This window comes from Otolemur garnettii, unplaced genomic scaffold, assembly GCF_000181295.1.
Source record: "Otolemur garnettii isolate 467f Iridium unplaced genomic scaffold, OtoGar3 scaffold00206, whole genome shotgun sequence".
Lineage (NCBI taxonomy): Eukaryota > Metazoa > Chordata > Mammalia > Primates > Galagidae > Otolemur > Otolemur garnettii.
In genome coordinates, this window is record NW_003852601.1 from 381,144 (window position 1) to 395,306 (window position 14,163).

Below are 14,163 nucleotides of genomic sequence, written 5' to 3' on the forward strand. Positions count from 1 at the left end.
TGGGAGAAGAGCCAAGACATCATTTCTTTCTCCTCTGACTCCAGTTGCAATCTTCTCCCAGGCTCACACATGAGAAAGCAGACCTGGATCCACATGGGGCCTTTTAACAGTTCAGATCTCTCTCCTCTCCTCACTAGTCTGATTCTTCAGTAGAAGTAGCCAAGTTTTGGCTAAAGAGAACATTCAGTTCCAAGCTCTTAGAAAAAAATATTGAAAGTCAATTTGAGGGTGGAGACAGAGGGTGAGAGAGGAAAGGGTTGGAGGGGAAGGAGTTCACATGCAGACAAGTTTTCAAACAAGAAGCACATTTTCAGTACAATGAATTGCACTGCAGTTGAGCAGTCTAGCCCCTAGGGGCCAAAGCTGTGGGCAGCTACTGATGATCCATCTGCCCTCCTTGTCCTCTCCTCTCTTTGTTTCTCCTTCCCAACTAGCTCTGGGGTCATCCTGCCCTCTAATGGCAACAGCCATTGGCAGAAAATAAAGTCTCCCAGGGAGGGAGGGGATGAAAACAAGCAGTGACTCCCATGAGCCTTGAATTTTCACCTTCTTCTAGTCACTGTTGGCCTCTTTGGGATTGCTGTTTGTTTTTATTTATGTTTTTGAAGCAAAAAACCCTAGCAAGGTTTTTTGGGGTTTTTTTTTTTTTTGGCTTTTTGTTTTGTTGCTGTTTATTTGTTTTGGTTTTTGCTTTTTTTCCCCCAGATACTTACAGCTCTCCAAACTTCTCGTGGCATAAGGTAAGTAAACGTTTGCGTGGCTGGCACACAGTGCAGTGCTGTAAAGCATAACTTGACACTGGGCCATGTGAAGATCATCACAGATTTAAAGAAATACGATGCCATTGAAAACACAGGAGACATAACAGGGAGTAGAACTGGAAGGGGCCATGGAGGATCAGATAGGGAGGGGAGAGGAAAAAGAGTAAAAGAAAAGAGAAAAAAGCCTAGCAAATAGAACTCGGAAACATGTTCATAACAGACTGTACATCAATAGAGGAAATTCCCCAAGGCACTGCAGAAGAGTAGTGCAGAATTATAACAGGCAGAAGACATCTGAAAAGGTGATGGGGCTGGGGTGGAGAAATGGGGGATTCCAATGTTTCACTGTGTGTGGAAATAGATGGGCTTGACTTTCCCAGAAAGGATCTTGGGCACTTGCACAGAGATGATCTCTGCCATCATTTCCGGAAAGTCCACGCTCACCATGTGGGACTTGATTAGCAGGTCAAAGGTGAACTGATGCAGCTCTCTTGCAATCTGCAGGTGATAATAAGAGAGAGGAAGAGAGAAAAAAAAAACAGATTTGCCACAGAGTTGGCTTCTGGAGACTCTGTACTCTTTAGCTCATTGTTTCCTCCCCCATTTCCTTGTCCTTGGTCCCCTCCCATGAGATTGTGTGTGTGTGTGTGTGTGTGAGAGAGAGAGAGAGAGAGAGAGAGAGACTGAGGGCTCCCAATAAATCTCTTATACATTGCAAGCTCTTTGATTTAGGAAGGGGTGTTCCTCTTCCCCAGAGCACTCTCTCTTTTCCCTTTCTTTCTCTCTCCCTCTTTCTCACACACATTCTCTCTCTCTCTCTCATACACACGCATACCCCCCCCCACACACGCACATGCACATTACTCAAGGAAGAGAGGAAAAATATCCAGGTCTGTTTTGTCTGCCTAGAGAATTCATCTGCTGTAAGCTCCTTCCCTCAGTCCCAACTGCTCTGTTCTGAACTCCTCCACCCATTTCCCAACTGCCCAGCTGGGACACTGTGACCCATGTTCCTTCTCCACTGCATTTTCTTCCTGGAGCGCACTCAAAGCCAGAGGGGAATGGAAGCACCTCCCAACAAGTGGTACCAGACTTTAAAGGAGCAGATTATCACTTAGCTTTATCAGGTTGCTGTCCCGATAAAGCACCCTCCATTGTTTGCTTACAGGCTGCACAGAGTCCAGGAGCTTGGTAAGCTGGTAGAAGCGCCTTGAGCAGGATGTGGGATTTTTTCTTTTGCATGCAATGATACGATCGAGTTCCTTGATGTAGTTCATTCGAAGTTCATCAAAGAATTTTTGATTTTTCAGCCCATCCACTGGAACTGATGTAGGATGAAGACAGAATGGGGAGGGGAAGCATGCCCACAAAGAAGCATTAGACAAAGCACCAAGTTTTATGATCACAAACTTGACCCCCACCCCCACAGGGAACCAGCTACTTGGCTTCCTGTCAGTTGATGTCTGCATGCCTGTGGCCTTCTGTCTGCCAGGAAGATCTCAGGGGAAAAGATCACTGGACCCTATCTGAAGGGATCAAATAAATAAAATTTACTGAATGAACTTTTCCTTTTTCTAGTCTTCTCATATATCCATTCATGTCTTAGAACCTGAGGTTTTATGTCATCGCAGTCCAGGCCTGATTGAGAAAAGTAAAGCTTATGGATTTGAATATCAAAATTTGCCTCATTTCTCCCTTACATAGATGCAAAGACACCACTCTGTTTAGAAGGGACACCAAAAAAGTTCCTGGGCTGCTAAATAAACTCTTAGTTGCTTACATAGACCTCTTGTTGGCAGAGGAGGACATTTCTTCCAGGAGGCAATTTTTCTTGCTCTACTTCCTGCAGGGAATACAAGGTGGGCCATGTTTGTTTTTGTAGCAGAGGATGTAGAAAAACTCAGATACCTGCAGCAACTAGCCAAAAAGGTCTTATCCCACAGAGTGAGTAAGGGTAGGTAGGGGATTGGACAGAGGCTTAATTCTAGCAAAATCTGGTCTCTAGTCATGAAGGTGGCCTGTGTTAAGAAAAATGCTGAAGGATATTAGGGGGTAGGCAGGGAGAAAGAAGAAGGGAAAGTGGAGAGGAACTGGTTTCTCCCTGATAAAATTTGATGGTGAAAGTTGTTCCTTCTCAGTCTCTGTGCCTCCCGCCCCCGCCCTGTGGTATTCCCTGTGCCTCCAGGTACTTACTAATGCTGAAAAGTAGCAGTGCTTTCATGCATAGGAATTCCTGGGGTGTGATTTGTAGCCATCCAAACTCTTGAGAGAGGTGCCTCATTCGGACACATTGGCTGTACATCCGGGACTTGTGCATGCGGTACCTGAGAAGGAGAAACAGAAGAAAAGGAAGAAGAATGAAGGGAGGCTTACAACAGGTCCAGAGGGAATGTCTCTATTTTCCCTCCCTTTCCAGGTTCTCCAAGAACTTTCTATTTCTCTTTTCTGTTTAGAGAAAGGAACAAGATTATTCTTTATTTCCCAAATCCTGACATCCTGATAACTACTCATCTTCCCTGGCCAGGATATTGGTGAGCACATGGAATTTCCAGGTCTCTGTGCACCATCTGTTTCCTGAGTCAGATACAGGAAAGCCTAACCAAATGAACACAATGGAGCTGGTACATGATCTCCCTAACTACAGAGCTAATATCCTAGCTATAGCCAGAGCCAGAACCTGCCTCTTAGGTGCCCAGCATGTATAATTTCTAGTAGAGAGGCCCCAGAAATCAGTTTTTAACATTAGAACATGAGGGATCACAAACAACCCAATTGTTTGGTCATTCTGCTGACTCCCCTGTGTCTGGCCTGGAATACCAGAAATTTTATCATTTCTTTAAAAACTGCCAGCAACTGAGATTCCACATTATCCTTTCAAAAGTAGTTCTAATGGTTTTCAAACCTTCCAGGCCACACTTGGGCTTCAGATTTTAAGACTGTTATTTTTTTAAGCATCAAAGGTGGCAAGAAAAGCTTTTTCATCTTTCTCTGCTACAAGCCTTATAGATTTGTTCTATAAAATTTGCATTCAGTCAAAGACCACACTTTAGGACTTAGGAGGCCACATGTGATCTTAAGTCCATGTGTTCACTTGTCCTGGGGGGGAACACATTCCCCCATATGCTAGCTGTTCCTTACCATAGTTTGGGAGCTATAAACATATGTGAGCTACTTTCAATATAGTGACTTAATATATCATCATATTATCATCTATAAATTATATGTGGAAGTGCCAAGGCTTGGGCAGCTTCTTAGGGGGAAGAAACCTTCTTGATTCCATGACTGGCCATTGCATGCCTCTAAGAGACAACATAGCATCCTTCCACAACTAGGCCTTCTGGTTTTTAGCACTTCAGAAATCAAGTGTGTGCTTGATTCAAAAATACAAGCACAAGCACATGTATAAGACAGAAATTTACTGTGTAGTATGCGGAGAAAAGAAAGGAAATTTGACACCAATTTAAGTGGTGAGAACAAGACCTCTCAGATGGAGTCCAAAGGCTGTGCTGTGACATTTTGGTCTCCAAGCCACTACCCTAGTCCACAGGCTGAGAATGCCTAGTATTGTCTGCATGGAGGCTCAGCACCCTATCTCAGAGAGATCTTGGGTGTCCTGGAGAAAGAGGGAAAGGGGTAGAGATGGTGTAGAATTATTCAACTCAGGCTGAAGCCCAACTAGAAAGAGGAAGTGCTTAGATAGTATCACAAGTCAATTGACCAGAACAGTGTTGCTCCAAGCTCTTTAATCCTAGAGAATTTTTGAGTAAGACCTGCTGACTCTGTGGCCTGGCCTTGCTCCAGTCTGCATTTGACTTCAACTCTCTGTTGATGACAACATCTACTCTTTTTACCATTGAAATCATAGAGGATTCCTGTAACATTGCAGCAGGCCCCAGGGACAGAGAAGGTGGAGAATAGAGGGAAAAGAAGGGGAAAAGGAAAGAGGAGTAATTCAAAGAGGGATAGAAACAAGAAATGAGGAGAAAGGGCAAAAAGAATAGGAGAGAGTTGAAGGAAAGGGAGAAGAGAGTGGAGCGTAGAAAAAGAGGAGCAGGAATGGAATTGAGGAGGAGAGCAGGTGTGGGGTAGGTGGGAATAAACAAGAATAGATAAGAGGGAAAATGAAGGTTAGAAAACACTGAGCACAGTGCCTACCTAATACATAGTAAGTATTCAGTGAATGACATGTAGGTGCTATTATGATATTATTCACCATACTACAGATGATATTTGAGGCTCAGAAAAACTCAGAAATTTTCCCAAGGTCACATGGGTAAGGTTCAAGCCCATTATCTTCACAGCATGTACTCTCCAAAAAGATAGAAAGAAATAAAACAGGATTGATGACAAGGTTTGGTGTCAGAGAGATCAAAAAATGGATTGGCTTCTTTCCAAACCCACACTGGCATCTGCTGCTTTGAGACTTTGTGATGTGGGCTATTCTCACTGGGGTTAAATGATATATCAGGGTGGTTATTATTTGTATTTCTCTGATGATTAGGACAATAAGCATTTTTTTTCCATGTGTTTGTTGGCCATTTGTCTGTCTTCTTCAGAGAGGTTATGTTCATGTCTCTTGCCCACTTATAAATGGGACTGTTTGGTCCTGTTGACTAGTTTCAGTTCTCTATAGATTCTAGTTACCAGTGCTCTGTCAGATTCCTAGCATGCAAATATCTTCTGGATGTTGGGAGAAAGGAATACTTTTACACTGCTGGTAGGATTGCAAACTAATACAGCCTTTAAGGAAAGAAGTATGGAGAATCCTCAAAGAACTAACAGTAAACCTTTCATCTGATCCTGCACTACCATTACTAGGTATCTATCCAGAAAGGAAAAAATATCATTTTACCATAAGTAAATTTGCATTAGATTGTTCATTACAGCTCAATTCACAATCACTAAGAGGTAGGAAAAAACCCAACTGTCCATCAACCCATGAATGGATTAGTAAACTATGGTATAATGTATACCATGGAGTACTATTCAGCCATAAAAGGATGTAGACTTTATATCTTTTATATTAACCTGAATGGAGTTGAAGAATATTCTTCTTACTAAAATATCACAAGAATGTAAAAAATATATATATAACATATTCAATACTAATATGAAGCCAGTAGATTAACAACTACATTCCTACAGGAGAAAAAAATGCAATTAAATCAAATGGGGGTAAAGGGGAAGATGGAAAGGTGAGAGGGATGGATTGGTAAGCTTTCACTTAATAGGTACAAATTAAGAGTATACAGTGCACCCTCTGGGTCAAGGGTTCAACTACCACTTGAACTATACCTAACAAACACAAACAATGTAACTTGATCATTGTACCCTCATAGCTCATATTAATCTGAAATTTTTAAAAAAGAAAATGGGTTGGCCTAGCTTCTAAAAGTCTCTATCTCCCTCTTTGCATCTCAGTCTTCTCATTAGTACCTTGAGGATGCTAGCAATAATTAGTGGCTCTTGACTGGAGGGTACTATGTCCTCAGTGGGCATTAGAAATGTGTGTGGGCAGTTTAGGCTGTCAGAGTGACTAGAATCTTATTTTGTATTTAGTGAGCAGGTATCAGGGATGCTTAATATACTCCAATATGTAGGAATGTCTCACACAATGAAAATTATTCTTACTAAAATATCAATAGCATCTATGTTCACAAGCACTGGTCTAGATGTTTGTAGGGACTCTGAGAGCTCTAACATAGTGGATTCTTATAAGGGGAGGGGAGGGCTTATTGTTTCAGGAGCTCTGGGAATTGGTGGTTCTTGGGCCCTGTCTCTGTGGAGAGACCTGTGGCATCTTTTGATGAAATGGATGGGACTAGGCCAGGTAAATGAGATGGGGGTTGTCATATGCTTACTCAGAGGTACAGAAGGAAATGGGGATTTTAAAAATAACCAGTTATCACCTTGCAAAGTTCCAAAGGTCTCAGGGGAAGGTGGAGCAGGTGTTCATGGAGTTGAGTCAATCACTCAAGGATAGGAGGGGATTGGAGATGGGATATGGGAGTTAGGGTTTTTTTAAGCCCTCATCCAGAAGATGGCATCGTAAGCAACTCTTTGGCAGTCTGGATGCCACAAAGCAGGTCATGTCAAAATCCCAGTGGCTATTCTTAGCTTCTGGCTATCAGGCTGGTTAGATTGGAAGAGGGCAGCTGGGGACGCTCACTCTCCCTTGCATAGCACTTCTGTACTGGAAAGAACCACTAGTCCGTAAATTTTATTTTAAGGTTCCTCTAGGTTAGAGAGCTGGAGGGGAAAGAAGGTCAATTCCTGCTATGACTAAAAGTATTCTTGTGGTGAGACTAGATGAAGGTCCTTGGGAAGATTTTTCTGACCAGGTCCATTCACAGTGCCATTGCAGGACCTTAAATGGCAGATACAGAGAAGTCCTCTAACTCAGAAGAGTTTCACTATTAGAAAAAGGGCAAATCAGAAAGGGATTTCTTTTGCTCCACATTCACCAGTTCACAATTAGCTATCATAAGAAACCATTTATGAAGGTTCTATTATAACTGACAGTGGAGGAAATTGAGGGTCAGGGATGTAAAGGGTCCTGTCCAAGGATGATGATGTAGAAAATAATAGAACAGAGATCTTAATGGAGAACTATGCAATTCTAAAACTTGAGCCCTTGGCCAAATTCATAAAGGATAAATAGAGCTTGTGGCAGTACAGGTATTAATTAAACCTATTTAATAGAAGTGAAAGGGCAGGGCTCAGAGAATGACACAGCCAGAGAATGGTAAGGCTTCTCCTCTTGATCAGTTAGCACCATGAGGCAGGAGAAGAGCTAGTAGAGACATACATGCATTTGATTTTTGCCTCTGACATGCACTAGCTATGTGACTTTGGATGAGTCAATTTATTTTGCTGAGGCTGACTTTCTCCATCCATAAAAAACAAACAGAATAATCTTGAAAAATGGGGGGTCAGGTCACCATGAGGACTCAATGAGAAAGGATTTTGAAAATAGCATAGCCCTGGCACAAAGAAATTGCTCAATAAATGGTGACTGATAGTAGCCCTCAGTGATAACAAATGGACTAAAGGAACGAATGTAAGTCCTCACAACCAGAGTCTCTGCCCCTTCCTTATGTTTCCCTGAGTGAAGAGGAAACGACCTTTACATGCAGTTCTGAGATAAGCTGCAGAGCACATCAGAAGAACAACCAATATACCAGGTTTAGGTCTTGGATGGGAAAGGAATTGCCTCAGTGCCAACCCCCTTGCCTCCCACAAGTTGGCTTCCTAGCCAAGGTAAAGCCACCTCAGACTGGGCTGGCTAGCTGGGGCATCCACTGCCACACCTATAGGTCAAATGAACTAACCTTTACTGTCACCCCCCATCTCTATCACCACCAACCAGGTCTGGCCAGGCTACTGTATTTAAGTGAGGTCTGAGCCCAGGAGCACTTACTCATTGAAAACAAGATCAGGGGCAAAATAGAGCATCCTAGAGTTGACGTTGGTGAATGATCGCCAGCCCATGGCAAACACCATTAGCCCCATCCATGAGTACTGAATGACTGCCATCTGGTCATCCACATGCAAATTGCGGAATCCTGCGGAGAAGAAGGGGCAGAGACAGTGGTCAGTCTGGGCACTGATATGCTGAACTAAGCCTGGGTCTCTGTTAGGCTGGGACTCTCTGGCACTCAGGCAGGCCCCCGGAAGCCCATGAACAATCAGAGTGGGCCACTGATGGTCAAGGGAAAAGAACAAACTGTACAATGAGGATACTATTCCTTGACCCTCCAACTTTACTGAGCTGCTCAAATGAGATAATGGAGGCAAAAGGGGCATTGCCAGTTGGAAAAGAAAACTAATCTAACACCTACTAACACTAATAGCTTACAATGAGTGAGCTCTTTTCTAAGCACTTTACTATATTACCTCATTTAACTCGCACAACAGTGAATAAAGTAGGTACAATTATTATCCTTATTCTGGGAAACAATAAAAGTGAAGAACATGTCCAAGATCATATGGCTAGACAGACCAAATTCCAAAGCCAAGCCCATGCTCCAAAGCCTGGGCTCTTGATCATTCCACCTTTCTGAAGATACAGTTTAATAATCATTCTTCCCACATGAACAGAACTTTTTACTTTACAAAGCTCATTTCTAGATATAGTCTGATTTGGCTCTTCTAAACAACCCTGGATAGGGATATTCTTACATATTAGCTTTTGGGGGCATGCCTTGACAGCCACTCCCTTGTGCTCTCTTTTATCTCTCCCACTTTTCTGTCCCATACTTTTCCAATATTTTCTGTTCAACAGGTACCCTGACCCTGCTAGTTTCCTACCCTACTGCTGTCCTCACCTTACTGCTATTATTATACAAAAACAGGTCCTTTATGGCCTATTTCCCTAGACTAATTTCTTGCCACTAGCTTTCTCATAATTTAGTCCCAGCTATTCTGATATACATACAATTTTCTGAACACATCATGCTTTCAGATGCCTCTATAGCTGTGCTATCTTTACACAGGCAGTTGCTTTTGCATAGAGTGAATTCCCTATCTCAGGCCTTCCATGAGATGGAACACCTTCCGTCTATTAAAAACCTAATCATCTTCCAAGTCTTTACTCTGTGAAGCCTTTTCCAACTCTCCCAAGCAGAGAGCGTAATGATTCTTTTACCTTGATAGCCCCACCCAAACTACAGCACTCATTATACAACATTGGTCTCTCTCTCTCTCTCTCACTCCTCTCTCTCTCTCAGCTTCTTGAGAATTGGAGTTGTATCTTTTTATTTATCTTTGCCTTCCTAGTACATAGCACTGTTTAGGTATTTGAGCAGGCATTTGAAAAACATTAAGCAAGTGGGCTAAGGGCCTTCAATTTTTTCCACTTTGTGAAATGGGAATCAGGTGATCTCTAAATTACCTCCCATTAAGTACAGAGGTTCCCAGTAACACACAGGTAGAACAAATATGGCTATGTTCTCCTGGAGGTTTTAAAACAGTTGGATACTTAAAGTTATAAGGCATCACCTCAGAACTCATCCCTATTAGCACCCCCTTTTTCTTCTGCCCATTAAATCTAGAATTATTTGAAATTTTGTCTTGTTATACTTCATAAGGAATGTTTCCTCAAATTTTTATCAATCTACTCACCTTCCTATTGGTGACCTCATTTAACCCTCACAGCCCCAGAGAAAGGGTGATGTGACACTTACTTTACCAGCAAGGAATCTGAGGGCCAGGGAAGTTAACTAACTTGCCCAAAGTCATATATCTACATGTGGCCAAATGAGGACTAGAACTTAGGTGTTATGATCTCTTTGTGGGTGTTTTTTCCACTTTACTGCTAATGGTCACAGTTCAGGAACCATCAAGGTCACCAGCTCTCTTCAGCCATAGGCTCAGGTCTGAAGTCTACACTACCCAGACACATCATTTTTCTGGGTTGGTTCCTGCCTACCCTACACAGCCCCGTTTCCCTTTCCTTTTCTTTTAGGTCACAAGTGTCCCAGACATCAGGGTCCTCATAGCACAAACCACCCTTGGCTGCAATCTTAGCTTCCAGCCCAGTGCCTCTAATTTTCACTGTACTGACATGCTGACAGACTGCCCGAAGCCTCAGATGCCAGTGTATTTCCTGCTTGGAGACCTTCTGTAGCAAAGAATGTCTAAGACTGATATACCCAGTAGGAGACAATAAGTAGGGTCCAAGCACACAGCTCCCAAGGAACTCATGGTGAAAAGGCCCAGGAGTTTGAATCCTGAACCTCTGGAGTAGGAGGCAGTGGGGAGCAAGGAAAATCTTTGGATGGTGATCCTTTATCTTCTGGTGGAGTATGTGAGAGTGTATAGAGGGATGAGGATTGTTGTGTACAGAATCAAGGAAAGTATTCATACCAATGTTTTCTTCCCTCCCTGAGATGCCAGGAAAGTAACAAAGAGGAGAGAAAAGGGAAAGTTTAGTTTGGCTGTAATATTAATACACACTCCTTAGTGAGAGCTGCTTAGCACTCAAGACTGTGCACCTGTGATGGATGTGGCCAGCTAATTTTCCTATAGGTCTGATCTAATTGTAATACCTAACTCTGTTCTTTAATTCTCAGCCTTCGTAGTAGCTTGCAAGGTTATTGAGGGAAGACTTGAGAAAATAATAGCCTGAGCCCTACAGGTTTCCTTAAGGCATGAATTTATACAACACCTATTTGACACCATCTTAGATTATTTAAGAGAAATACAGAGGAGTTGTTCTCAGGTTTTGAAATATACCAAATAGGTTATGGAGCAGAGACAGTTTCTTTGAGACTGTTTTCTCATTAGAATCTAATTGACATGACTTTTTTTTTTTTTTTTTTTTTTTTTTAGCAATCTTCAGGGGATACCTGTAGACCTGTGTCTAGTCTGGGAGAACAGTCTCAAAGAAAGCCCAGTTTGGAAATCTTTGTGGCTTTAGTACATCTGCCAGGCAAAGTCTTCAAAGAAGGCATTTCAGCCTTTGGCAACATGAAGGAGCTTGTCAGCAAAGTCAGTGGGAGCTTAAATTGAGCTCAGTGAAAGCAGTGGCTTAGTACTCAAGCCACATAACAATGAGTCACCATTTATAGAGCATCTACAATATTTCGGCTACTGTACAAGGTGCTCTTTATGCATAATATCTTTTTTGATAACAATTTGCAAGGTAGTGATTGTACTATCATCTCTGCAAATGAGGTAACAGAAGCCCAAAGAAGACATGTTATTTGCTCAAGGTCACACAACTAGTGCATAGCTAGGATACCAAACCAGATACATTTGATTCTAAATATACTGTTCATACACAATCTACTCATTTTCCCCCAATGAACAGTTATCATTTTTAATTTGCCAGGTACCCTACTAATCAATTTCCATATATCATTACTATCACAGAAAACTTACAACAAACTTCTTCGTACTAAGTGCCTAGCACAGTGCTTCATACAGGTCAGAAGCTCAATCTATTGAATGAGTAAATTACCTAAACTAGTAGATGATTTTTGATAATATAAATATGACAACTGGCTTTCCTTCAAGATATTCTTTTAAATGACTTAGGGTCAGAGATAATTTACTATGGCAAACAGGACAGTGAATCAGCTATCAGCTTGTAGACTTGTTAATGCAAAAAAAAACTGTTTCCCATCCTGGGGGTTGAACTGAGGAAAGTCAGTGTTCCCACTCATACAAATTCTGCCATGATGATTTGTATGGCTGTTGTCAAGACCACTAAATTAGAAACTAGTGGGTCTGAACCCAAGTCCTGGCTCCTTTTGTTAAGTGATCAAATGAAGCAAGATAGTTAGCCTCTTTGAACATTGTCATGTAATGGAAATAATAGTCCCTATGATTCATAGGACTGTTGTGAGGATTCAGTGTAATCACATATATTAAAAGTATTTGTATCCTATAAAATGAGACAAGTGTTTGAAAACTGGAGAGATTAAACTTTGAATCTCTGTCAAACACATGATATCAAGAAATCCTGCTGAAAAATGGGTAAGAATTAAAATAACTTTCTCTTTTTTCTTTTTTGGTTTTTATTCTTTGTGGGAACCCTCTGTTTTGGCACACTGAATATCCAGTTAGAGCCCATGGGACTCCTTCTCAGTAATCATATTGGATAGTCAACCTCAGCTTCTGTATCTGGAAAGCCTATAGGTATGGTTAGAGCTGCAATTGGGCCTTGTGAGTTGAAAATATAACAATTGGGCTTGACTGGGTGAAGTGGCTTATGTCTGTAATCCTCGCACTTTGGGAAGCAGACATGGGAGGACTGTTTGAGCCTAGGTTCAAGACCCACCTGGACAACATGGAAAAAAGTATTTATAAAAGAAAATTATTTATAATTTTTATTTATATTTATAAAAAAGAAAATTAGCTGGGCATGGTGGCACATGCCTCTAGTCACAGTTACTTGGGAGGCTAAGGCAGAAAGATCATTGGAGCCCATGAGTTTGAGGTTACAATGGGCTATGATGAGGTCACTGTACTCCAGCCTGAGCAACAGAGAGATTTTATCCCAAACAAACAAACAGACAAACAAAATAAGCACTGATGGCCAACATACAATGTCTTCAAATGTAGCAAGTCCACAATATGACCCAAGTGGCCTTTGATGAGGTCTTGGACTTTCACTGTAATACCTAGGGCTACAGAATTGCAGAAGGCTACAAACTACAGGTGGAGTAAAGTTAAGAGGGGATTTGGAATTAGAAAGAACCTGAGTTCAAATTCTTTTTCTGCTATCTGTTGGCTATGCAACTATAGGCCAATCACACCACTTCCCAGAGATTCAGTGTTTTCTTCTCTAAAATAAGGAAAGAACCCATATTTTGTCAGATTCTTATGAGGATCAAATCAGGTATACATATAAAACTGCTCTGTTCACTTGAATGCAATTATTATTGGAAGGCAGGTTAATCTTTGACTCTACAAGAGGAGGTTTGTTTGCTAATATTTTGTTGTTGTTGTTGTTGCAGTTTTGGCTGAGGCCGGGTTTGAACCTGCCACCCTTGGTATATGGGACCAACAACCTACTCCCTGAGCCACAGGCACTGCCCATGTTTGCTAATATTTTAAAAGAATCTTTGAATAATATAATAAGGATTAGGAGAATGTTTAAAGAGTATATGCTTCACTTGTTTTCAAATTGTATTCTTTGGAGCCCAAAAGTGACCTGGGGCTTCCCTAGGATAGTGAGGAAGAGAGGCTAATCTGATCAGGCCTAGGTCACAGACTGGCTTTAAATCAACCAGCTCCACTGTATCTATGTAGAATGCTTTTGAGAACTTAAAGCTGTTGGCTGCTAAAGGATAGTCCATAAATTCTTGGATAGAGAATCTCTGTGTCTTCCTTGAGCTGTAGTATTTTAATAATCAGACTTGTTTAAACAACTGGTGGTTTAGGAAGGAAGTGAATTCCTCATCACTGGAGGTATTCAACCAGAAGTTAAATAAACACTTAGCAATTCTCTTACTGTCACCTGACCTTTCCTCTTATGATGATTCCTAAGGTAGTTTAAAGAACACTAAGCATTCTTTGAAGCAAAATTTGAAAGCCATTAATGAAGTCTAAATCACTCTTTACAGATACAGAAACTGAGAACCAGAAGGGGAAGGGAATCACACAATAAATTACCAGTACAGCTAAGAACCCATATTCTGACTCCCAATCTCATATTCTTTCTACCATACCACCTGAAGTTTATACTGAAGACAGAATATCAGCCAGTTTCAAGATTATCTTCGGGGTGAGTCTGTTGGGCATATATAGAAAAGCATCCTAAGGCATATGTGGGTATGATTTTGTGATTATGGGAAATTTTGCTGACCTTGTCTGTGGGTTGAACACAAAAACATGACAACAATAAGAGCCATATGAAACACTTTTTACTTTCTGCATCTCAATTCTCTTATGT

The 14,163-nt window shown here is 41.5% G+C and overlaps 1 protein-coding gene across 2 annotated transcripts in view; it reads right to left on the reverse strand.

Annotated features, from left to right (window-relative positions):
* Positions 1-954: 954 nt before the first annotated feature.
* AR (androgen receptor) overlaps positions 955-14,163 on the reverse strand; it is a 188,653-nt gene continuing 175,444 nt past the window's right edge. Inside the window, exons 5-8 of one of the 2 annotated variants that reach the window (XM_003801310.2) lie at positions 8,182-8,326; positions 2,955-3,085; positions 1,928-2,085; positions 955-1,259 (exon numbers count right to left, since the gene is read on the reverse strand). In XM_003801310.2, the coding sequence (XP_003801358.1) occupies positions 1,104-1,259; positions 1,928-2,085; positions 2,955-3,085; positions 8,182-8,326 (590 nt within the window). In that variant the 3' untranslated portion in view covers positions 955-1,103. Of the gene's footprint in view, positions 1,260-1,927; positions 2,086-2,541; positions 3,086-8,181; positions 8,327-14,163 lie in introns of those variants that run through there. The other variant, XR_002770933.1, reaches the window with a different exon arrangement.